Source organism: Trichogramma pretiosum, unplaced genomic scaffold, assembly GCF_000599845.2.
Source record: "Trichogramma pretiosum strain Unisexual culture from Peru unplaced genomic scaffold, Tpre_2.0 scaffold88, whole genome shotgun sequence".
Taxonomy (NCBI): domain Eukaryota; kingdom Metazoa; phylum Arthropoda; class Insecta; order Hymenoptera; family Trichogrammatidae; genus Trichogramma; species Trichogramma pretiosum.
This window is the reverse complement of record NW_019641671.1, coordinates 297,530-321,290: the sequence shown is the minus strand read 5'-3', so window position 1 is coordinate 321,290 and position 23,761 is coordinate 297,530. Positions and strand designations below refer to the sequence as shown.

The following is a 23,761-nucleotide window of genomic DNA, read 5'->3' as shown; positions in this document are numbered from 1 at the left end:
CTTTTATAAACGCGTCTCTTTAAATCTGTCCAAAAACCATAATCGCATGCAGAGAAATCGGGAGAACGAGCTGGCCATGGTATGGGCCCATTTGTACCGACCCATAGATTTAGAAAATATCGATCGAGCGTTCGTCTAACTCCAGGGCCGCGATGGGGTGATGCTCCATCTTGTAACCACCAAGCATTTTGGTTTATTCCGAGGAGTCTTGGGATCGCATGTCTTCTTATAAAATCCTCGTAAACCCTAGATAAAATAATAAATTATTGATCGCTCCCTCAAAAAAGAATGTCCCTATGAATTGATTATCGATGATACCGATTCATACCATTATCTGAAAAATTATTTTAATCATGTTTCAAGGTTATTCATAGTCGAGACGATATCCTCGCAAACGTAGTAAAAATGAAGTAATGAGTCAAATTGATGCCCTTTTTTCGGTCAGCACACCCACAATAAGTAAACCAATTTAACCGCGAGATTTGCTAGCAACAATTTGTTTTTTGTGGCTATGGCAATCAGTCTAATTTTCCGTGGAATTCATATTCCATATTTAGATGAGGACTATAGGTCCCACTACTGTCTCGCATTCACCCAGGTCCTGGGATTTGAGGGACGGGCAAAACTCGTGGTAGCATTAGTTTCCTTGCTATGCGTATCCTTGCCGAAAGAATGACATAAAAATCATACATTTTTCTTTTTTTGCACGTTTTCGATAATATCGCTTCGACTATTATTGCTTACATATATCTTTGTATCCGTGCAATAAGGCCATATCTCGCATTCCGATTCAAAACGTATTCATTTACAACTCTACGTGAGAAGGGCTGACCTCGTATCGAAATTAACAAGGGCCTATCTAAATTTGACTTATAACACACTAGCGACCCCGTCCTGGTTTCGCCCACGTTAGATGTAAATGTTTTTATTTTGTGAGATCATAAAAAACAAACAGACTTTAACTTTGCTTTATATATCTACATTTTACAATAAATTAGTTTAAAGATGTATCTCTATGTTCGTGCTGTCGAAATTTGAGATATGCCCGTCTTTTAATGAAATGAGTGATACGGCCTTTTTACAAGAAGACGACAATATGGTTTTTTATAACTTTGAATTGAGGATAGTGGTCACGTTCATCGATCCAATATGGATTCTCATGTGCCCACTGCCTATTAATTTGTTGTTTTTTTCCACCAATGCTAGTAAAATGACTCTTGTCAGTAAAACAAACATTTCTGAAGAAATGTGGACTTTCGTCTAAAATGAAAGAAACAGATGAATGAAAAAATTGTGTAAATATTCAGATGAAGGAAAAAAGAAAATTTCTTAAATTTAATTTCACTCAATTTTGATTAATGATTTTTTGTCTCTCGTAAAAACCGTACTTTTTGAATTATAGAGAGTTTCGTTAAAATGTGTCAAGGCCGCGTCTCACTTACTCACACTGTCTTAATTTGTAAATAAGTTGGATTTGTTACAAATGTCTGGATCACTTCACAAAATAGAGTTTCACATAAATATATTTATGATTTGAAAATAATATAAAATAAAAATGTCAACTTCCTTTGAGAAATCACACACTCATAGAAGTGTATACAATATTCATACATGCATTGATCAAATTCAAATTTGACATATACGCATTGACAGAACATACGTATTCTATGTACTACAGGCAATCCCCACTCTTCGCGGTTCTCAGTATTCGCGGTTTCACTTATTCGCGGTTCTTTAATTGAGCCATTGTTTCGCTATTCGCGGGAGTCGGATTCGCTTATTCGCGGTTTACTTCACGGTTGTTTAGTAATAATTTTAATAAAGCTGTGATGGATTTGGGCCAAAAGCTCAAGATTTTGGAGCTAATAAAAGAAGGAGAAAAAATTGTCATAATTGCACGTAGATTCGAGGTTAATGAGTCAACTATTAGGCCTATCCGCAATAACGGGGATTCTGTTTCGGTATTCGCCGTTTCGGTATTCGAGGTGTTTTTCGGGAACGAATTAACCGCGAATAGCGGGGATTGCCTGTACCTTAAATGCACAAGCACGAGAGAGAAAGACAACAGGATATTTGCATAAAAAAAAGTAATGATATTTTTGAAATCAACATATATGAATTATCAATGAATATTTTTTTATTTTTTAATTTTTCATTGCGTTTTTACTTAAAAATGTATCGTTTCAAAAAATAAAACTTTTCAAACGGCCGAAAACGCGCCGAAGCTGTGCGAGCGGACCGTGACTTATCAGTAAACGCATATATAATAGGGTGTACCCCTTTTTTAAATATTTCGAATAAAAAGAATAAAATAAAATATATCTCAGGAGCCGAGTGAAAAACTGTAAGATGGTATATTTTTGCAGGTCTGTGCACAACATGGGTGCTGAAATCAAAAATTTTCAGCTCGGAGTAGCACGAGGCAAATAAATACTAATGTGGAAATGAAAAGCTTTGCGATTTTTTTTCTCCCATAGGAAGGGTTTAACGAAAAATTTTCTCTGAAAAAAAAGTGCTTAATTTTGATCAAAGAATATGTGTGAATTTTTTCAGATTTTTTCGGACCATTTTTGGATTTTTGGCGTTCGTCAATATTTCCAAAAATATTTCCAAAAATATTGACGAACGCCAAAAATCCAAAAATGGTCCGAAAAAATCTGAAAAAATTCACACATATTCTTTGATCAAAATCAAGCACTTTTTTTTCAGAGAAAATTTTTCGTTAAACCCTTCCTATGGGAGAAAAAAAATCGCAAAGCTTTTCATTTCCACATTAGTATTTATTTGCCTCGTGCTACTCCGAGCTGAAAATTTTTGATTTCAGCACCCATGTTGTGCACAGACCTGCAAAAATATACCATCTTACAGTTTTTCACTCGGCTCCTGAGATATATTTTATTTTATTCTTTTTATTCGAAATATTTAAAAAAGGGGTACACCCTAATATATATAGGTATACAAATTACATACAGCAGCCGACTTAGGTTATAAGTATAACGTCACAGTTATACGGACCAATCCAAATCGTTTGTGGAGTTCAAAATAATTTTCGAATTTTTTTGATTTTTATTCTCGTATTAAAAATTACCGGACTGTTCAAAATTGTTTATTTTTTTACTCCCACATTCCTTGATACGTATATTTTACTATAACGTAATTATTTCAGTGATTTTTTTTCATGCAAATACCCTACTAAACGTATAGGTCAGTGACAGCTGACTGCCATTGCTTACGCTATGTTGTATCGTGTGTGTATACGGCAGCAGCAGATGCAGTCAGCGAGTTCGATGCAGCTGATGCGGCAGCCAATCATAGCGCTCGCTCGTTTTTCATGGATTTATTCCTCTACCGAACAAGCTTAGATACATAAAAAATGAGAAACAAAAATTTTAATAATCATATCTTACTTGACATATCAAGTCCTCAACGGCAAAATTCCATTCTTCGAGAATAATCAGCTGCTCGAAGTTTGAACATCTTATAAGATTTGAATGGTCTCAAATTCTCAGATTTCAGGATTTTGTGAACGGAGCTACGTTTAACATCTTCAAAAGAAAATTAAGATTTAGAGTTCAAAATGCATTTACCATTGTCAAAAATAGTGCAATAAGTGTAATACTTACCACAAATCGCAGAAATTGTTCTAATACCTCTTCTCGGATTTTCCACGTGCGCAGCCAAAATCCTTTGACGAAGTGGCCCATTGACAACCGGTTTTGGTCGACTAGCTCTTGGAGGGTCTACTACATCATGCACAGCCACCGTCCGGAGAAGTCTAACAATTTCGAATGATTTTGAAATGAATTAAAAACTAGAATATAAAAAATTTACCTGTAAAAAGATGTACGACTTGGTATTGGTCGAACTCTGGAGTACCTGACGGAGAATTCGGTAGAAATGTAGCCTTAACTACATTATCATCCCATTTGGCAAGAGACCGAGCTGCCTTGTATGTATTTGCTTGAGACTTAAATTCATTTTTATTAATATGCGCACAAAACGAATAATATTGTGACGTGCGAGGTTTTGGGCACTAGCCCATGCTCGGCCTGCCGTCTAATTATTTCTTACTGAGGCTCCCGTTAGCCTATCGTTGAGTCTTACCTCAGAAGGGGTCGAGCCGCCACCAAGTGCGCCGCGAGCGTCGGCAGTCCAAGCTGAAAATAAGTGAGAGAGGGTCGCGAAGAGACTACGAAGAATGTACTTTTGCACACAAATAATCGTCCTTTATTTAACTCCGACTTTCAACTATCACTCATACAATCATCACTGCAATCGCGCTTCATTTCGCAATGTCATCTCATTTCTTATCATTATCATCCTCTCATGCCTCGGACGTAACTGATTATACGCGAGTCCAAGGGGAAAACGCGCGGATTACAATGTTAGTCCGACGCGAGTCCCAGTCAAGTGCCGCGTACTTGCACTGCGCGCAATCGGCTCGTTTCTCCGAAATACGGTCGACGCCCTCGCTCTGCTCGCGCTAGCAGACGCGCGATTTGGTCACACACGACCAAGACGAAGCGCGCTATCTCGCTTGCTCTTACAGGAGCGTCCAAGGCGGAAGTACCGCTTCGCAAAAATGGCCACGCGCCGACCTGAAACGCGACACGTGGACTCGAACCACGTCTTGAATCCTAGGTACTCGCTACAATTACTCCGATCTCCACTACTCGTACCCCAACGATTCTACGGCGAACTTCTTATTTTCTCTTCTACATTCACACTACGCAATCATACAACACTCTCACACATCCGCGCGACCGACCAAGCTTAATCCAATTTACAACCTTCTCCGTCGCTCCGTTGCCTCGGCCTTTATTCTCGATGTTGACTCCCGCTGTCCCCCAGCTGCTCCGTACTCGTGGTCTGCCCGGTCCAAGGGCTCTTGCCTCGCCTCGGAGATGCCTCGGACGATTGATCAGAAAAGTCGCTGTACAGCGAATCGCGCGGCTCGCTGCCTTCCGAGCCTCACGATCGCCTCGTCACCTCGCAACTCTTCTCTCGTCGCACTGCACTCCAGGCTTAGGCTCAACCTCTCCACGAACACAACACACGAACTTCCGCTGCACGCACAGCTTGTTCACGACCGACTCTACCGCTGCCACACAGCTTGTTCACGACCGACTCTACCGCTGCCACACAGCTTCTCTACGACAACTCTACCGCTGCCACACAGCTTCTCTACGACAACTCTACCGCTGCCACACAGCTTCTCTACGGTCAACTTATCTGCTGCCACACAGCTTATCACTCCGCCATTCCACCGCTGCCACACAGCTTCACACTCCGACACACGTCCGTTCTACCTCGCGGTCTAATTGCGAATCCCTGTGTGCACTGTCGCGCAGATCGACGACGCATCGAGCGCGAAGCGCTCGATTCGCACGGCTCGATCTACTCTTCAGTGCACGTAGTCCGAAAGCCGCGTCCGAGGTTAACTTGGCTCCTCCTTTGCCCTGAACCTCGAACGCGCGCTCTAGTGATACTTCGATTTTCCTACTTTATCATCCTTTCGGTCGCGCATCTCACTCGCACATTCACACATTACAGCTTGCGTCATTTTCGCGATTTACCGCTCAGTGACATCGTCACAATATTTAAATGGAGGTTAATTCGATATTTGCAATAGCTATGACAATGAACATGAACATATTCAGAAACAAGCTATATAAGTTCATGAAAAAATCAATAAAAAAAATGAAAAGTTATAATGACTCATAATATGACAATACGATTCTGTGTAAAACCCATCAATAATAAACGATTCATTAATACGGTGTAGAACAAAAAATCAGTATAAGTTGTAAAAAAATAAAATTTTTACTTACAAAAATAAAAATCAAATCCCGGTGATTTGATGGAAATTCCATTCGACGGTACCGCATACCCCGGGCGTATTCCATTGACAAAATTACATCCATGACGGCGCTGGTTGAATTGGATCAACCAAAAAAAGCCCCTTTCATGATTTTTTGTCGTCGGTCGTCGCTCGTGGACATTCAAATCCCGGTGATTTGATGGAAATTCAATTTGACGGTGACTGCATACCCTGGCCTTGTCTCATAAAAGAGATTATATCCATGACGGCTCTGGTTGACTCGGACGTGTCATCGAAAGCCAATTTCATGATACTTTCTGGTCAGTCGTCACTCGTCTAGGGGGGCGGAGCCCCCCTAGTTAAATATATATATTTATCATTTTTTTCCAAATTTGTTCATCCATTCTTACATTTCGACTATCTAACCTACATTACATTGTACATTTTTACTCTCGTTTGATGTTTCAGAATCAATACTTGCACGATCGCAATGTTTGTTCATTAGCATTCAAAGCGCATCTATGCGCTTGGGGTCATGCGTCAAAACAACAGCCGAATGAGGACATTCGCAAGACTCTCGATGTATTTATGTAATTTATTGTTTTACTTCAATTATCTCAGTTATTATAAAGGAAGAACAAAAATTCTACATGACTAAGAAGCGGTGGAAGGCACTGTCTGATTGCCCTGTATAAAAAGTAATTTCTTATTGTACTTACACCAGAGTATTGTTGACATATTAGGCCAATTTGTTGCAGATCATCAAAAGAACAGCAAGCTGTTGTACCGAGAGTTATTGAGACAAAAAATGGTACGTATCCTTCAGCTATATCAGCCTCCATAGCCTGTAATTTACATAAATTTGATTATCTTTTTGATTCTAGTTTGTTGATAACATTTTTTACAAGTATGCAATCAATTTAAAAATCATTTGTAGCTATTATAACGAGCCTAGATTCAGGATTGAACAAACTCAACCGTGATATGTTAAATGTTGTCTAAATACCCGTTAATACTGCTGTGGGAGGGTGGGAATGAATTCGACGATAGATTTTACAAAATATCACAATTTATTTTGCTTACTCGTTGGAGGATTATAAAGACTGGTTACAGTTGCTGACCTCGGGTTGCACGGCAATCACTACTTGGATTACTCCTTGCTCGCGACCTCTATATTCTCTCTCCACTCAGACACTCAGTCCGCACGGTTCATACACGTTATTCGTTCACTCCATCTCCGCACGGTAACTCAGAGTTGCACACACTACCCACTCTTACACGCTGTACACGCTTGCACTCGTCCACGCACTAACTGGACTCTGACTTGAAAGAACTGACTCATTTCTCGTAACGAACCACACGAAAATTTTAAAACGAAAGAGCTAAGTAGTCCGGGCGCTGGTGACATTTGAGTGAACTTGCGAGATCCCCTCGGCGAGTTGACGGATTTCTATGTTTTTTGGGTCGCTGAAACCGAATTTGAAGGTCGCCAGGCCGAATTCCTGGTCAATTTTTTGTTATAAACAAATCAATTGTTTAAACAGCCATATCTTGAAAAATATTGAAGATAGATCAAAACAATTTGTTTTTATTTTATTCATCTTTGAAAAACAAAGAAATTCCATTAAATTAATTGAAAATCCGTTCACTAGAAATAAAGTTATGCAATAATTAGTGTAAAATACGTCTTTTTTCACCTTTCAACCTCTGTAACTCTGAACTCATGAACCAAGGCTGTAACTTGGCATCTACTGGACCGATTTCCTTTCTAAACTGCGTTGCTATGGCCAAGCCATGCCAGCGATATCAAATGACTTACAAGGAGACCACATGAGATGCGGGTCACCAAATGTCCTGAAAATTTTTTTCTGGTCTCCTGGTATCTAATAATAAAGCCCTCTATGCTTAGTTTGATCCAATGGGCCTTAGGGCCCATTTTAAAAATCATTTTCTAGTTTATTGAAAAATCTTTGTGATTTTCTAACTCGTAATAGGACATTTTAAACGGAAAATTGCACTATGTACAAGTCTCAGAATTAGTCAAAGAATACATTTGAATTTTTTCAGAATTTTCGAGACCTGCTATCACCTATTTTCAAAGGCCCAAATTTAATTTTTTACTTTTTTCTTAAGAATTTCAGAGACCTTTGAAAATAAGTGATTGTAGGTTTCAAAAATTCTGAAAAAATTCAAATGTATTCTTTGACTAATTCTGAGACTTGTACATCGTGCAATTTTCCGTTTAAAATGTCCTATTACAAGTTAGAAAATCACAAAGATTTTTCAATAAACTAGAAAATGATATTCAAAATGGGCCCTAAGGCCCATTGGATCAAACTTAGCATAGGGGGCTTTATTATTAGATACCAGGAGACCAGAAAAAAATTTTCAGGACATTTGGTGACCCTCATCTCATGTGGTCTCCTTGTTAGTTTTTTTTTTATCAATGAACACGTGCCCGCATATTTTCGAGTTTTCAAAGTTTTTACGGCTGCTAGGATATGACGTAACACTATCAGTACTTATGTAAACGGTGCAAGGCATGTTCTACAAGATGGGGCAAAAAATGTATGTTTTGGGAAATCGTAATATAAGTTACCAAAGCTATTTAACAAACTTAAAAAGAAAGCACGTGGAAGCTAATCCCTGGCAAATGAGTAATTCTACTTTAATCTGACAGATGCGGCTGTTTTTTAATGATTTTTCAGAATTTTCTTATTTTATTCTAGTTTTTATGCATGCATACGTGAAGAAATTTTTATCCTTTTTTCCCACGATCGAACTTTGAAAGAGTATCATAAGCAACATAACTTCTGGCATCACGAGTCAAAATTTGGCTTTTAAAAATTGTTTAGGCTAATACCAGACGATTTTCCAAGTCCCTTTAATTCATTTTATTCTCTGCATATTCGAAATCTTTTCATTTCGAATTTAACTTTCAAGAAATTTTCACTCCACTCGTTTCCAATAAGTATGAGATATTCTGTACGAGAAACAAAAGTTGTTCGTGGAGAAACTGTGGATTGAGTGGTCGTCCGTTTAGTTGTTGTGAAACTTGTGTGTGCAGCGTTAGAACGTAGTTTTTGTGTTTGTATTCATGTTCTTGAGGTTGTGTGTGAGGCAAAGAGTCTCGGAGAGTGACTTCAAATACAAGTGAAGTGTTGCGCCTCCTAAGGTCTCATTAGGGAATTGCTACAAGGAAGACATTCATGACGGTCAGAAGCTGCGCGCGCAAAAAGTTCCGTGACCTGTCAGAAGAATAGTACATGTATATTTTATTTTTAATTGCGTTTTGTTATAAATCATTTTTTCATTTATCTCCTTTGTTATTCACGAGTTTAGTAGGTCGACTGTGGACGTAGAAATAGCAGAAAGTTAATCTAGCGCAGCGAAAAAATCTTCGATTTTTAATTGTTTACTAGCGGCGTTCCTCGCTCGCTAACGCTCGCTCGTTGTTTATAACTAATCAATGCTACCTCCGCAAGTAAAAATAAGGATAAAGACATAATCCGCAAGTGAGGAGAAATTTTTTAAGCCCACCCCCGATCAAAAATATTAACATTTATAAAAAATTCCGCTAACTTAACGAGTCTGCATGTACTCGCGTTGCTAGGCAACGCGCGGCCCCCACCGCTGGCGCCCGCTTATATAAGCGGGCAAATCGCAGCGGTAAGGCAGATTCGGCTCTAGCCAAAACGAGCGACGCATCGTGAGCACATGAGGTGAGAAGCTAGATTCTTGATACGTGAGCACACGCATCAAGCAGTGTACGTGAGCACACGTTACACAATCATACCTTCTAGTGCGTGAGCACACGCACTCTCTCCGACTCTCGTGGGCACACGTGAGCATCCCCGACCCGATCCCCGTACCGTTCCTTCGTTCCTCACCGACCGACCTGGGGCTGTTTATGGGTGACACTTGTTCTGATAGATAGATACTTATACGAACCGACACTCACTTTATTCCAGGTACCGACTGTCCGGTCCTATCCGACCAAAAGGTAATCCGACTCACCTGTGTCCGCTTTGCCTGTCACCTACTTGTTTGGCTATCATTGATTAATCTTTGCTAATTGTTAATATTGAATAATCTTTTGTTGCTTACTAGTTTCACTCACGTAATCAAAAATATAGCTTTTCTTATTTTTTTTTGCAATCAAAGTTAATTCTTTTCTTTGCTTTCTGCTCTTTTTAACTAAACTCAAATCCTTTTGTTTGATTAATTTATTTGTTATATTTGTAAATAATTAATCGTTAGTTTATTAATAAAACAACAAATACTTGTTACCGAACTATTACAACTTATCATTATAAGCCACCACCTGATCCCACCGTTACAAACTTTGTAGTCATCGCTTCTGCGATTACCTCGAAAATTTTCCACAACATTTTTGAAGCTAACACATGCAGCTTTCTGAATCCCAGTCATCTTAGTTGGAAAATTGTCATCTTTCAGCAATTTACTTATGTCTGGTCCATCGAATATTCCTTCTTTTAATTTGGCATCAGATTTATAGGAAAATTCAGATTCTAAATATTTGTAGCATTCATAGCTCTCACTCAAAGCTTTTAAAAATTGTTTTATAATGCTCAATTTGATATGTAAAGGAGGTAGTAAAACATTTTTATGGTCTACTAACGGACTGTTAATAACATTATGATGTCCAGATTCTAGAGAATTTCTCTCAGACCAATTGTAGTCAGTTTAATGTTCTTTACGATCTCTGCTGTCCTATTAGAACTTGAAACATGGGTACTTTGTAAATCCAGATTGCTGTCCTGCTGAAGGGAGGGGGGGCCAACATAGAGGAAATAAACGCAAACGGCTACTCTTAAGCCGGTCGTTTGAAGAAAAAAAGGTGCGTTACAAAAGAAAAAGATAAAAAGGCATACGAAATTAACAATATTCCATGGAGTTTTTCCGTCCTTTCATTCACTTAATTTGGAAATGAGCTTAAAATAACCCAGTATAGTAATGTTCGAGAAATATTCGAACAGGTACAAGCGAGCGGCTTGTACACACACACACGTTCACGTGTGTGCAAGCCCGCGCGTAACTCCCACTGCGAAGCAAGAGATGGCGTTGCGCCGCGGCACGTGCCGACGGCATCTCTGCTATCTGCGCATTGTTCGCGATCTCGGCCCTTCTCGTTTCTGCACTCGACTAAGCAACATCTTGTGTGTGTCTCGTGCGAAGACTTTTTTCAACTGCGAAAATCCCCGACGTCACCTCAATAGAAGCTACATCGAGCATCATAACCTTAGACAGCTTCATCAATTCGACAGCTCTAGATCATCTCAACAAGTGCAAGCCAGTCAACAAGGACTTTTTGGCAAGCTCCTTTCAACGCTCTACTCATCGAAGCGCAACTCATCGGTCTGCGAATCGGAGTCAACTCATCGATTGCGACCAGGTAAAGAAACCATCCAGACTGCAATTGAAGACCAATAATGTCTACTGCAGGCATGGTGGAATCTTTTTGTCATCACCTTAACTCTCGGGATTATTTCGGCGCATCTCAATCACACGAGCACACGACGAGTGAAAGTGAGGTTACACGTAGCCATGTGCAATCTCACGTGATCTCGATCAACTCATCCGGCTGCTCACACCTGCGCACGAGAGGATTAATTTAACCTCTTGCGTGTTGCTCTGGTCTGCTCACAAATCAAGTTCAACTCGCTGTGAACTCAAGAGAAGCGTTGCTCAACTCAATGGCCACAGCTCACAGCAAATCAGAGTGGATTAATAAAATGAATCCTTGTATAAACTCTTTGAAAATTAAGTGTGAATTAATACAATCTCGCTTCACGTCGACCGCTCAATTTATCTGTACATTTACTGACAACTCAAGTGTTAAATCAAACATGATATCAGTGAACTCAATTACGTTATGATTGTTATCAACATTTTCAATGTCTAGACTCAGTTTTTATTAAATTAACAGTGATTTTGAGTGATTAATAAAGAAAATTGTGAAAATAGAAATTTATGAGATTTTGCAGTGTTTTCTTTTGAGACCTGATCATGCACCCATCCAACTTATTGTAGTTTGTTTAAACAATTCTCAAACAAGTAAAAATAAACTGTGATTCGAATTCAGCAACCCTCAAAACATAAATGTGATATTTTTTGCATTCTTATATTGAATTATCTAAATTTGACCTTCAAATGACCTTGAAGGTAAGATCGTAAAGGTCATCTGACTTGTAGCGGCATACTCGATGCCCTACAAGTTGACGCAAGTCACTCTTGAGCTCACGCGTAGAAATAAGTTATGACGACGAGACGAACCCTATACACTATGCCCCTATCACACATTCATATTTTCCCACATACACTTTAGCACCTGAAACCTGAAGAAGAGAGAGAAGCAAAGCGACAAGATCAGATCAAAACGACGAGACACTTATCACCAGACGTACACAATAAAGAACGATATGAGAAAGGAGGCCACTAAACATTAACATCACTTGACAGGTGACAGGTTAGTTCGACACCTGCACCTCGGTCGAGACAAATCGCAGGCTAAACATCTGAATTGCTACCTACGTAAACTCGCACCATACGTACGAACACGAGACAGTCCACTGAGATAGCAAAAACATCCAGCAGCAGACGAAATTAACAACGAACACGTACCAGACAGAAACCCACAGCGTCGACACGTGAAATGAGCAGACGAGAATCATCGACCTATCGATCAAAATAATCGATTGGCGCTCGCGTGTCGCTTCAGACGACACGGGAGAACGACGAGTACGACCATGTAGGAGTCGGCCATATTATTACCGCAGGTCTGCTAATACGCAACGCATGTGCAAATCGTGTCGTGTTCGAAAAAGAAATAAAGCAAGAAAATTAAAAGTGAACGGATATTGAAAAGTGTGTCTCCATCTTCGCCGTATCCCTGGTGACGACGCTGAACTTCGGAGAAGCCGACCACCAGAACTTGTCGACGAAGAGAGAAGATTTATCGTAAGCTAATTTAAGTAACCTAGACGTATAAGAATACGAGCTCTCTCGCGCGATTAGTAGAATCTTCCCCCTGTGACCCCGCGTCCCTCCGAGACTTTTTCACGAGTGTTAATTGCTCTCCACTAAGCCAGACGAATAATTAATTGTAAAATTGAAGACGAAAAAGATTGTATACGAACAAAGACAAAAACCAGTCATCAGAATAATTTCACCTTATTATTATTAACTTATTATTTGTATTTTTCGGTCCACGTGCCGCGTTTCACGTGGTGGCGCCCTTACTATTAAAACCAACGAACTGGCATCTTATTTTATACTTTCAATAAATTATTATCTTTCTATTTATAATTTAACCTAGAACAATTTGTTATAATTATTTGAGACGCCCAAAAACCCCCTTATAGACTTTAGATTTGAATTCAGCATCCTCGAAAACCCATATACGAGTTTTTCCCATTTTTAAACTTATTTTTAATGATTTGCCCTCTAAATGACCTTGAAGGTAAGGTGGTAGAGGTCATCTGACTTTAGATTTTAATTCAGCATCCTCGAAAACGGGAGTAGGGATAGTTTCAGATTTGTAAACCTATTTTTCATGATTTAACCTTTAAATAACCTTTGAATGACCTTAAATCAATCTGATGGCGAAAAACCGACGACGGATTCGGATTTAGTGACCCCAAAAACATATAGTCTACTCGGTCTCTGTAATTAAGCATTTTTTTTTTTTTTTTTTTTTCAAGTTTTTATTGGTTTGCTTACAATTAATACAATAGTCGTTGTAATAGCGCAAATAAAACTAAAAACAAAAGCCACCGATTAATATATAGTGTATATACATGGCCGTATTGGCAACCCGTACATAGTCAGATAATACAATATTGGTGAATTGATCACGATTTCGGATATTTATGCGATGTGTATGGTTCGCAAAGGTTAGGGAGGAGAGTCGGGCAAAAAGTAGCGATGAGTGAGATCGCAGAAAAAAACCCGAAGAGATATTTTAGAAGGATGTGGGGGTAGTTGGCATGATTAGCACGATATTAATAATTATGTTTTTCCCGATGAAGGGTTGATTGTTGCTGAAGGAGACGGTAGGACTGACGGGTTCCTTATACTATTTTGATAACGTTAATGTTAGCTATCTGCGAGTCTGCCTTCCACTATGGCGAGCCTCTGCTGGTCGTTCTTTAGTTACCAATATTTTTTTTTTGTTACGGTGGTTGGTGTGTTTATCGACATCAGGTATGGCTATTGAGTACTTGCTTAGGCGTTCGTCAGGTATGTTGAGGTCCAGGGCTTTATTGGCCTTATGTCGGACTGTATGATATATTATGGGGATGTTGTTGCGGTTTTGAATCAATTGTTTTTTGTCGTAGTACATGAATGAGTGGGGTGAGATGTAACCGGTGGCTGCTGTATTTATAGCTGAAGATCGCACAATCGATGCAAACTCGCTCATATAATTGTTGTTCATGTTAGCCAGATTGGCCATGTAGTCTCGCGTGAGTTTGATGATGTAATTATCAATGCGCGGTATGCCAGCTCTGTTATACAGGGCGTTGTTACTATAATATGGCTTGTTTACAGAATCATATCTGCGGTACATGTGCAATGAGGATCTGAGGCATGCGCGCTCGAATTTTCTTATTTTTTCCATAGTAGAGGCACTGCAATTCCACCAGATAGGAGAGGCATATGTGATGATTGGGCGAATTAGTAGTAGATAGCATATGATTTTTGCATTATGATTGAGGTATTTGTTGTGAAAGAGGTTCGATAGCGCTCTGAATGCCGTTTGCTCTTTTTTCAATTGAGTATCGATATGATTGTGCATTCTGGCCAAGTAGTCAAAGTGCACCCCCAAATATTTGACAAATTTTTTTTGGGGATTTTATGTTCAGTGTTGTTTTGCATTATGTTTATATTAATCTCTTTAATAGCTGTTCGTTTTTGGGCAGCGATTTGGTTGAGTGGTCTATGGAAAATGATGAATTCGCACTTGTCTGGGTTAATTTTAAGGTTCCAGTTCGTGTAGTAATTATTTATTTCTGTGGCTAAGTGCTGCATTTTACGTTCAATAATTCGGGGGTCCTTGTCGGCTACCAACAGCACGCAGTCATCGGCAAAAGCCAGAGAGTACGTGCCATTACCTCGATTCAGGCCTGCCAGATTGCATACTCCGTGAGTGAAGATGTTAAAAAGTATTGGTGAATTGACTGTGCCCTGCATCAAGCCCTTCGTTATGTTGAATGTCAAGTCTGATGTGATGTTGCCATTCCATATCACGAAATCGCGGTTCGATAACATGCTCCAGATAATTCGTATGAGATCTGGGGGGTAGTTGTTTTTTGATAGTATGAATAGTAAGCCTGCGTTCCAAACCGAATGGAAGGCCTTCTCCAGATCGATGAGACAGGCGCCGACCAGCTCTTTTTTATGCAAGTGCGTGTTAATAAGGTGGGAAAATCTATGAAGAGCGTGTATTGTGGAATGTTTGTGTTTGAAACCAAATTGGTTATGCGGGATGATTTCGTGGGCATAGGTGAAGTTTGATATTGAGTTATATAGGATTGCTTCGAAAACTTTGTTTATGGCGGAGGTAAGGCTTATTGGTCGATGGCTCGTTGACAGATTTGGTGGCTTGTTTTTTTTTTAAATCGAGAGTATTTTCGCTTTTTTCCGAGCAATGGGGATGTTTTGGTTGTTGATGCAGTTATTAAAAATTTTATTGTAATCGTCAATAATCTTTAGGGGTAGATGCTTGAGAACAATTGGTGGTATATTATCAAGGCCTGTTGATGTCTTGTTTGGTAGGGATTTGAAAATGGAGTAGGTGGTGCGAAAATCGGAGAATAGGGAGTAATTTGCCGGGGTAGTGGGGTTATGGGCGGGGTTATTATCGGAAAAGGTAGTGATGCTGGTGTTCTCGATGGTATCGTTCTCGAATTCAGTCATTTGTAACGTCCTGCGACGAATAGCCTACGCCAAGGCAACCCGCCAATTCCGCGCTCCGACTTAACGCTCCTACACGCACCGATCCGGCCTACAAGGCGTATCGTGGAAATATTCAAACTAAATACATTTTAAAATCAAAAAAATATATTTCGATGTCTTACTTGTACATAGTTTGCAACTTGTAGTTCGAGCGTATTATTCACGCGCCGAGCGACCGTTATATCTATTTTTGGAGTTTTATTACTTTTCACACCTTTCTCCAAAGCCATGAAAATGGCCTAGCATAAATCATTAACAGTTGTTAAAAGTAAATAATTAATCAATTAAACATTATTTGTTGTATTTCTGTCGTGTCGGATATTATTGTCAATCATGCGTTATGTTAAACTAATTTAAACAACTCTAAATCACAACTATTATTTAATCTAGACTTAAGATCAATTTAAACATTGATGCACAAGTATATTTAGTATGATTAAATGTTAATTCTGAGTTACAAACTCGGTTACAATTAGTATTCGTTCATACGATGTTTATACAATTAATAATTCCCGCATAACTAAGTATACGTGTGCTACAATTATATATAATATTAATATTGATAAATATGAATTAATTAAGTACTTTCCTAAGTAATATTATAGCGGAATGTAAGAAATTTATTATTAACAATCATTTTTTGTAATTAATTATGTATTATGAGGTATCGTTGGAAGGGAAAATTTCCCTACTGTTATGACTATTTAGCCAAACATTTATAATTGATAAAATCGCTATTATTTCTTGTATTCATCTTCGCTTGTCAGGCGAGCACGAGTACAAGAGAGCTGGGTGAAGGAGGAAATAAATGTTTGCATCGTGTTTAGATTACACAAGACATTTTTCTTTATTTGACTATTCTTACAATTAATCGAAGATGCTGCTGCTGCTACTGGGTTGGCTGCTGACGATGATGCTGGCTGCTGCTGCTTAAATGGCTGTTGCATGCTGGCTGCTGCTGCTTGACGGCTGTTGCGTGCTGGCTGCTGCCGATGTTGTTGGCTGGCTACCTTACAATGCACTTCACTTTTGCACTGACTCTAACTGCTCGATTGGTGGTTTTATTGGTCCCCGACGTAGCTCCGCCGTGTTGGAGGTCTCGGACTGAACTGACTAATGCCTTCCTTTTTCGGGCCGTATATAACCGAGTTTCTTATCTGCCCTCTATTGATTCGTGCGGGGGCCGATGATCGGGAATTTCCTGCCTGATTGCAGCTTCCAGGAATCCCATGGCTTGCTCTTCACCTAAGTCAATAGCGTAACGCGCAGTTGACTCAGGCGTGTGCTACTGGCCCGGTGTGTGCTTACGACTTTCTCCGAAAACGCACAATCGATGCCTGTTCTTCATTTCACGAATCGTGTGAAAAGATGAACAAATTATTATCCGCGCGGACTAGGAGCATGACCAGCGTGTTTCTTATCTACCTTGTAATCCAGTGTACCGGTGTACTGCTTCGTACACAGATGCCTCTTCTCGGAAATCTTTGGACTCCGGATGTACATTGATCGATTGAAATATAGACACCTCGTTGTTTAGGCAGTTGCCTGAGGTGAGCATGCGTTATTACTTCCCAAAAATCTGTGGAGTAAAAGTCACGTAGACATGACTTTTTACCGTTGGATGTTTGTTGCGCTAGCGATTGCGTTTTTATCTATCTGTGGGCTATTATTGCTTTCTTGTGCAGCGCTCGTTGTTGGTTCTATGCGTAACCGTCCGATGCGTCGTTACGCGATCGCGGTCCCTTCGCGTACACGCGCTTGTGCGTTTCTTACGCGTGATTGCGGGGACCGAGTCTCGTGGCTCACGCCTGTGGCCGATGGTTGGGACCATGTATGCTGAGTCGTAAGATGGGTGGCCTATTTGTAGGCGCGGGTGTCTGAAGGCTTATAACGCAGCTGTCGTGTTATAACACTAAAATCCTAATTTCCAACTCCCTTATTTTTACTAACTACGGTTTTCCAGCCTCTCTAATTTAGACATTTTGAACTCTCCAATACCTCCTACTCTCTCCATCCCACTTCAGCCAGGCCCGCCGAGCGTATAAATAAGGGGGCCCTGGAGAGTATCAGCGTCATTCGCGCACAGAGCATTCGTCCCCAAGCATTTATTCGCTTACCGAGCTCTCGCTCACTCGCTTGTCAGGCCTCGAACAGATAACATCTTTGTTCGGACAGTGACCAAGCCTTAGCATTCGTAGCTGTCGCTCTTGCCTAGACCTGGCTACTCTCTCACATACTATTACTCTATCTACCTACCTACCTACCTACCTACCTACTGTAACGCTGAAATATAATTCGCGCGTTAAGTCGTGAGTGCGGATTTGAATTTACAGAAAAGTAGCTTGCGTGGCTCGTCGTACAGTAAGTACGACGAGCAGACGATAATAAATAATCGAGGGACCTACGATCGATCGTCGTAGCGCGTGAACCCTCACTTCGTGTCCGAGCGTCAAACTGTGTTTGTGAACTTTGCGTGCAAGCGAACCAACGCGGATCCACCTCGAGCGACGACCCTGTGCGAGTGGATCCTGCAGACGACTTTGTCAGCGACGAGTAAGCGACCGAGTATCTATTGTATTCATTGCGAGCGTGCGTGCGGCCCTAATTTAATCGAATTATTACTAATTAATTTTCATGCGAATAAATCGCTTTATTTCATTTTATTAATTCGCGACTGATTATTTATTTCGTGTTGCCTATTTCGACCCATTTCAGCAAGGCGATTACTCGACGAGCAACGGCTCGTCGAGCATCTGTACGCGGGATCATCACCAGAGCTCGTCGAAGCAAGATATCGACGAGTTGTATTGTGCAACGTGGGTTTGCGAGCATATTCTCGTGTGGCACGAGCTAGCCGGCTCTTCTGCAAGGCATTCCCCGTTACACTACCTACCTCCCATCCAACGAGCCATAAGTTTCAAGTGAAATAAACAATCATATAAACAAAAGTAAGTAACAATATTCTTACTACCTTCTTCTTTCGTTGATTCCTCTATTGACCTGCGCCACGATAACTCTATTCAACAGTTAGGTGAATAACCGGACGAAGAATAGTTATCTTTCCCATAAGCGATTCATATTCAACTGTTAGGTGAACAACCGGACGAAGAATAATCGCCAGGATAATTTTATTCAACAGTTAGCAATGCATGTCGTTGCGGACGGTGAATAATTATCTTCCCTGCTTTCCGATAACTCTATTCAACAGTTAGGTGCATAACCGGACGTAGAATAGTTATCTCCTGAAAACCGATAATTTTATTCAACTGTTAGTGATACCTGTCATCGCGGACGTAGAATAATTATCTCCTAAAATCCGACAATTTCCTTCAACAGTTAACAACGCTTGTCGTTGAATAATTATCTTCCTTACCGACAGTTGTACTTGGCTTCCATCGATAATCATCATATAAGTTGCCAGTGCACATGCTGTTATTACCTTAAGACGCATAACCATCACACCGATCGACACAACCCTCACCTTATAACCAAGATAACCCTCGAAAATGATCTTAGAGGCTAGTGGTTATTGGGCATTGCCTAGACCAATAGATAAAGTTTAAGATGCTTTTAGGCTCGTATATATGTTGTTCGTTATCGGCGTCGGGCGGGGGCATATCTATTCTGGGCCAGAGATTCGCATTTTGTTGGTTAATCGTTAAAAAACTGATCGCTGGGCTGCTTTGTGGTCTGAAAAGGCGTTTGATTTGTGGGAAGAATGACTATGATTTTTTGTGGTCGATGCTTTTGTACACGTGACTCCAGCGGTTGGTTTGAGATTTACTATATTCTTCTTTAAGAAGTTTGTTGGTGGTGTCGATAAGATATTTAATGGTGGCTAGGTCTATGATTTGGCTGATGTGTTGAAGGTCCTTGTAATATATGTTTAGTAAGGAGATTAGAAAGGATTTATGTTTGTGTAGTTTTTTGATGTGGTGCTTAAGGTAGATTTGAGAATTGTTGGTGTTTTGGAACTTTGGGACTATTTTTGATATTGCGTTTGTGATATGATTGTTGATGATGTCGATGCTCGCGTCTATTTCGTTATTAGATAGATTTTGATTGCCAGGGATAAAAGGTGTGTAAGAGAGATCTAGGTGGGTGGTGACTTTTTTCCATTTAGTTTTTTTGAAGTCATGGCGCCTATTTAGCGATGGATCTATCGGTTCGATGTTGGCTGGCATGATGACCGAGAAGCCGATCGCTTTGTGGTCGCTATTATAATCGAGAGTTTTTAATTTTGATCTCATAAGGTTGGTAAAGCTCAGTCTATTGTCCGCTATGCATAGGTCGATAAACGAGTTTGCACTGGGAAATGTAGCTGAGCTGGGGTGTATAATTTCGTTCTGAGAGAGAGGTGGTTGAGGTCAACCCACTTTTTGAGCATTTTTCCCTTCGGTTTAGTATGGTAGTTACCCCAGTGCGTGTGCTTGGCATTAAAATCTCCTGCGATAATGTAGCAGTTACATGATCGACGTAGTTTAAGAGCGTCCGTCAGCTGATCGAGTTCGTCGATGAAAGTGTGATTTTCTTTGTTATTGGCGTATAACGAGACGATGAAAAGGTTCGAATTATCGGATTTTATGCAGATGATGGTGAATTCTACTATGGTATTATTGATGGAGGATGGGTGGTGTATTGTTCGTATGGGATCGTGTTTTTGATGAGAATTGCAGTGCCTCCTACGTTATTCAAAGCTCTATCGTTACGAATTATGTTGTAATTATCAAATTGAATTTTATGTCTGGCTTTTAGTTTAGTTTCGCATATCAGGACTATGTCAAATTTATTATTTTCGGTGAAGTAAAGCAGATCGTTCCGTTTGGATATGGCCACGATCGAGTTTGCATTGATTGATGCGATCTTGAGCGAGTTTATTGTTCGTGGGTCCGAGCGGTGTCTATTCACAATCGATGTTGAAACAGTCGAAAAGCATATTTATTTTGTTTGAGTGTTCAGTTATTAAGCTGTTTAACGCGTCTAGTTTTGAATTGAGCATTATTAGTATTTTGTTTATATGATCAGTGCCTGGATCGTTTGCTGCTTGCGGTACCGGATCAGCAAATAGGGTGCTACCGCTTTTTGTACTCCAGCAAGTGGTTGACGATTTATTCGATTTGGCCTGAGCATTCAGATGGGGGCGAGATATCGGCGAGTGAGTGTGTGCGATGTTTTTCGTGATGAGGTCGTTTACATATGTTTTGGTTTACTTTATTCGGTTGGTTAATGGTATTGTAGACTTGCTTTCTGTGACCTGGTTTAGGGCGAACTTGTAGAAGGGGCATCCTCTGTATGAAGCTGGATGGCCGTGCTGTTCGCAGTTGATACAGTATAGTTTAGACCTGTCGGTGCAGTCCTTGGGGATGGTGCACTCTCCTGGGTTGTGCGATTTTCCGCACTTGACGCAGCGGTATCCCAGTTGGCAGTTGGTGCTTGAGTGTCCGAGGCATTGGCAATTTTTGCATTGATAGAGGGCCTTTTTACGCAGAGGTTCCCAGCAAATTTTTTGATAGAGCATTGATTTTACTTTCTTTAAGGAATTGATGTCGCTGTTGTGAGATAGTTGCAGTAGAAAATTGTTGCCAGTTGATTTAAATTTGAGGTTTATTATTTTGATTACGCATATGTTTGGCAGGTCAAGGCTAGCAATCTCTTCCTTTATATCGTCGGTTGTATAGTCACCGCAAATTCATTTTAAAACTATATTTTTGTATTTTAGATGCTTGGGAGTATATCTGGAATACTTGAGTTTTTTACGGGGTAGCTTGTCCTTTAGCTTGTAGAAGGCGGTCATCGTCTTCGAGTGGAAGAAACTAAGCATTTTTTTATGTACCTGTGTAATTAATCAAACATTAATTATTCATTAATGATTAACTTATTGATTTATCCACACAAAATAAAATTTTAGAGTCCACCCACTGGACCTAGAAGACTTATGTTTTTTTGGTCACTAAATCCGAATCCGGGGTCGGGTTTCAAGGTTTACTTCGAGGTCTTTTGAAGGTCAAATAAAGGGAAAGTGGTAAGAAAAACTGAAAAAATCTATACATGTGTTTTTGAGGATGCTGAAGTCAAATCCGTGATCAGATGACCTTCAGGAGGTCACCTCCAAACTAAGAAAATTCTATATAAATATCCAAAAAAAACACACTTATGTTTTGAGGGTCGCTGAATTCAAATCAGAGATCATTTTGACTGTTTCCCGTCATTTAAAGGTCTTTTTTTTTCTCTCTCTCTATTTGATGATCATTTTAAGGTCAGATCACGAAGAGAAGTTAAAAAATCTGAAAACACTCATACATAGTTTTTTAAGGATGCTTTATTCGAATCTCAAGTCAGATGTTTTTACTTTTTTTTGTAACGCATCTTTTTTTCTTCAAACGATCGGAGTAATGGTTGTCGTTTGTGTTTCTTGCCTCTCTTATTTTAATTCTCTCTCTTCAACATCCAGCAGTAATCGGTCATCATTGCAATGTTACAGTCTATGACGTAACCTTTTTTAATTAAAAAGAAACTCAAAACTGTGAGAAGCAGCTAGCGGCATGACTTATAATTGATGTAAGGTGCTGATGACACGCATCTTCTTTGCATCATTCCGATGACACACACGACAAGTACAAAGTTACATGATTTCAGACACATTCGGCCAGTGTGAACAATGCTGAATTGAACAGCCTAAATTCATTACTTATTTCTTATGCTTCTGCTAATTAAACATATCCGAAAAGATGATTAGCTTGGCAGAAAAATTACCACGCGCTGCCGCGAGTATGAATGATTATCCTAGAAAAGCTATAGAACTGCGGATATCACGACTTTCTCGATTTCGAATCTAGTGTCAGAATTGTCAAAAAAGTTGAGGAGCTAGAGCTATAAACAATTAAACAACAAACAACATGATTTTTGTGAAATACATTTTGATTCGACCTAAATTTTCGAATCAAAAAAGACTCGATCCGTGGGTCTAACACATATTTTTTGCGTCCATGGGCAGTAGACATAAAACTCCAATAGTTACATTATCGAAATTAAACATGGTGGACAACAAAATGGCACCTAGTAAAAAAAACAATGTATAAACTTGGTCAATTTTTTTATATGGGTGAAAATAATACTTTTTTACAAAACCGTGCCTACGTATGTCACTGATTTTGACGTGCTTTTGCTATGTTATAGTACATAGAAAAAAAGTGCCAAAACCAAAATTTTGGACCCCTTCCCCTCTCCTACCCCCTATTTCCGGTATAAATGTCAATTTTATATTTAAATTTATTCTGAAGTTTTGTGGTTATTAGATAATGATAAGAAATCACTATAGATTAAATAAGATTTATTTTAATAAGAAGTGTATAAATAAGTATGAAGTATAGAATGAGTACAATACGGCAGTGATGCGTTTATTCTCAAGAACGTCTCACTGCAATCTGATGCGAGAACACAGTCTCTCATTAAGCTTGTTTCCATTGCGCGAAAAGTGAGCGGCCCCTAACGGACGAAGGCGAGCTTTAAGCTGACATGATAATAAGAACTGAGTATACAATATGTTGATAACTTTAACACTCTCTCTTATACTTTAGTTCAAAATAAAGCATAGCAATAAGCCATAGAATATTACATTTTACAAAAAAATTAATCTATATAACAAAGTTAAGTTAGTAAGTAACTATTCGACGTATTTTTTGACGACGAATCCATTAGTGACCTTGAATTTGACCTTGAAGATGACCTCTTAGCTCCAACGTACCAAAAATCGATTTTTTATCACTTTTTTATTACAGATTTGAAAAGAGCGGAAAATTTTACGCTCTAATGTGCTTTTTTGTTTTTTTTCCAAGGCCATTTTGACGGCAATACAATTAGAAAATCAACTTTAAAAAACTAAAGGTATACTTGAACGTAAAATTTTCCATTCTTTTCAAATCTCCAGTAAAAACTAGGGGGTCTAAAAAAATACGTCAAATA

General features: G+C 39.5%; 1 protein-coding gene across 1 annotated transcript in view; it reads right to left on the bottom strand.

The window, feature by feature from the left end:
- Nucleotides 1–23,761, bottom strand: part of LOC106652664 (aromatic-L-amino-acid decarboxylase-like) — a 259,293-nt gene that overhangs the window by 122,008 nt on the left and 113,524 nt on the right. The window contains exon 6 of the mRNA XM_014371756.2: nucleotides 6,541–6,666. Within this exon, the coding sequence (XP_014227242.1) occupies nucleotides 6,541–6,666 (126 nt within the window). The remainder of the gene's footprint in view (nucleotides 1–6,540; nucleotides 6,667–23,761) is intronic.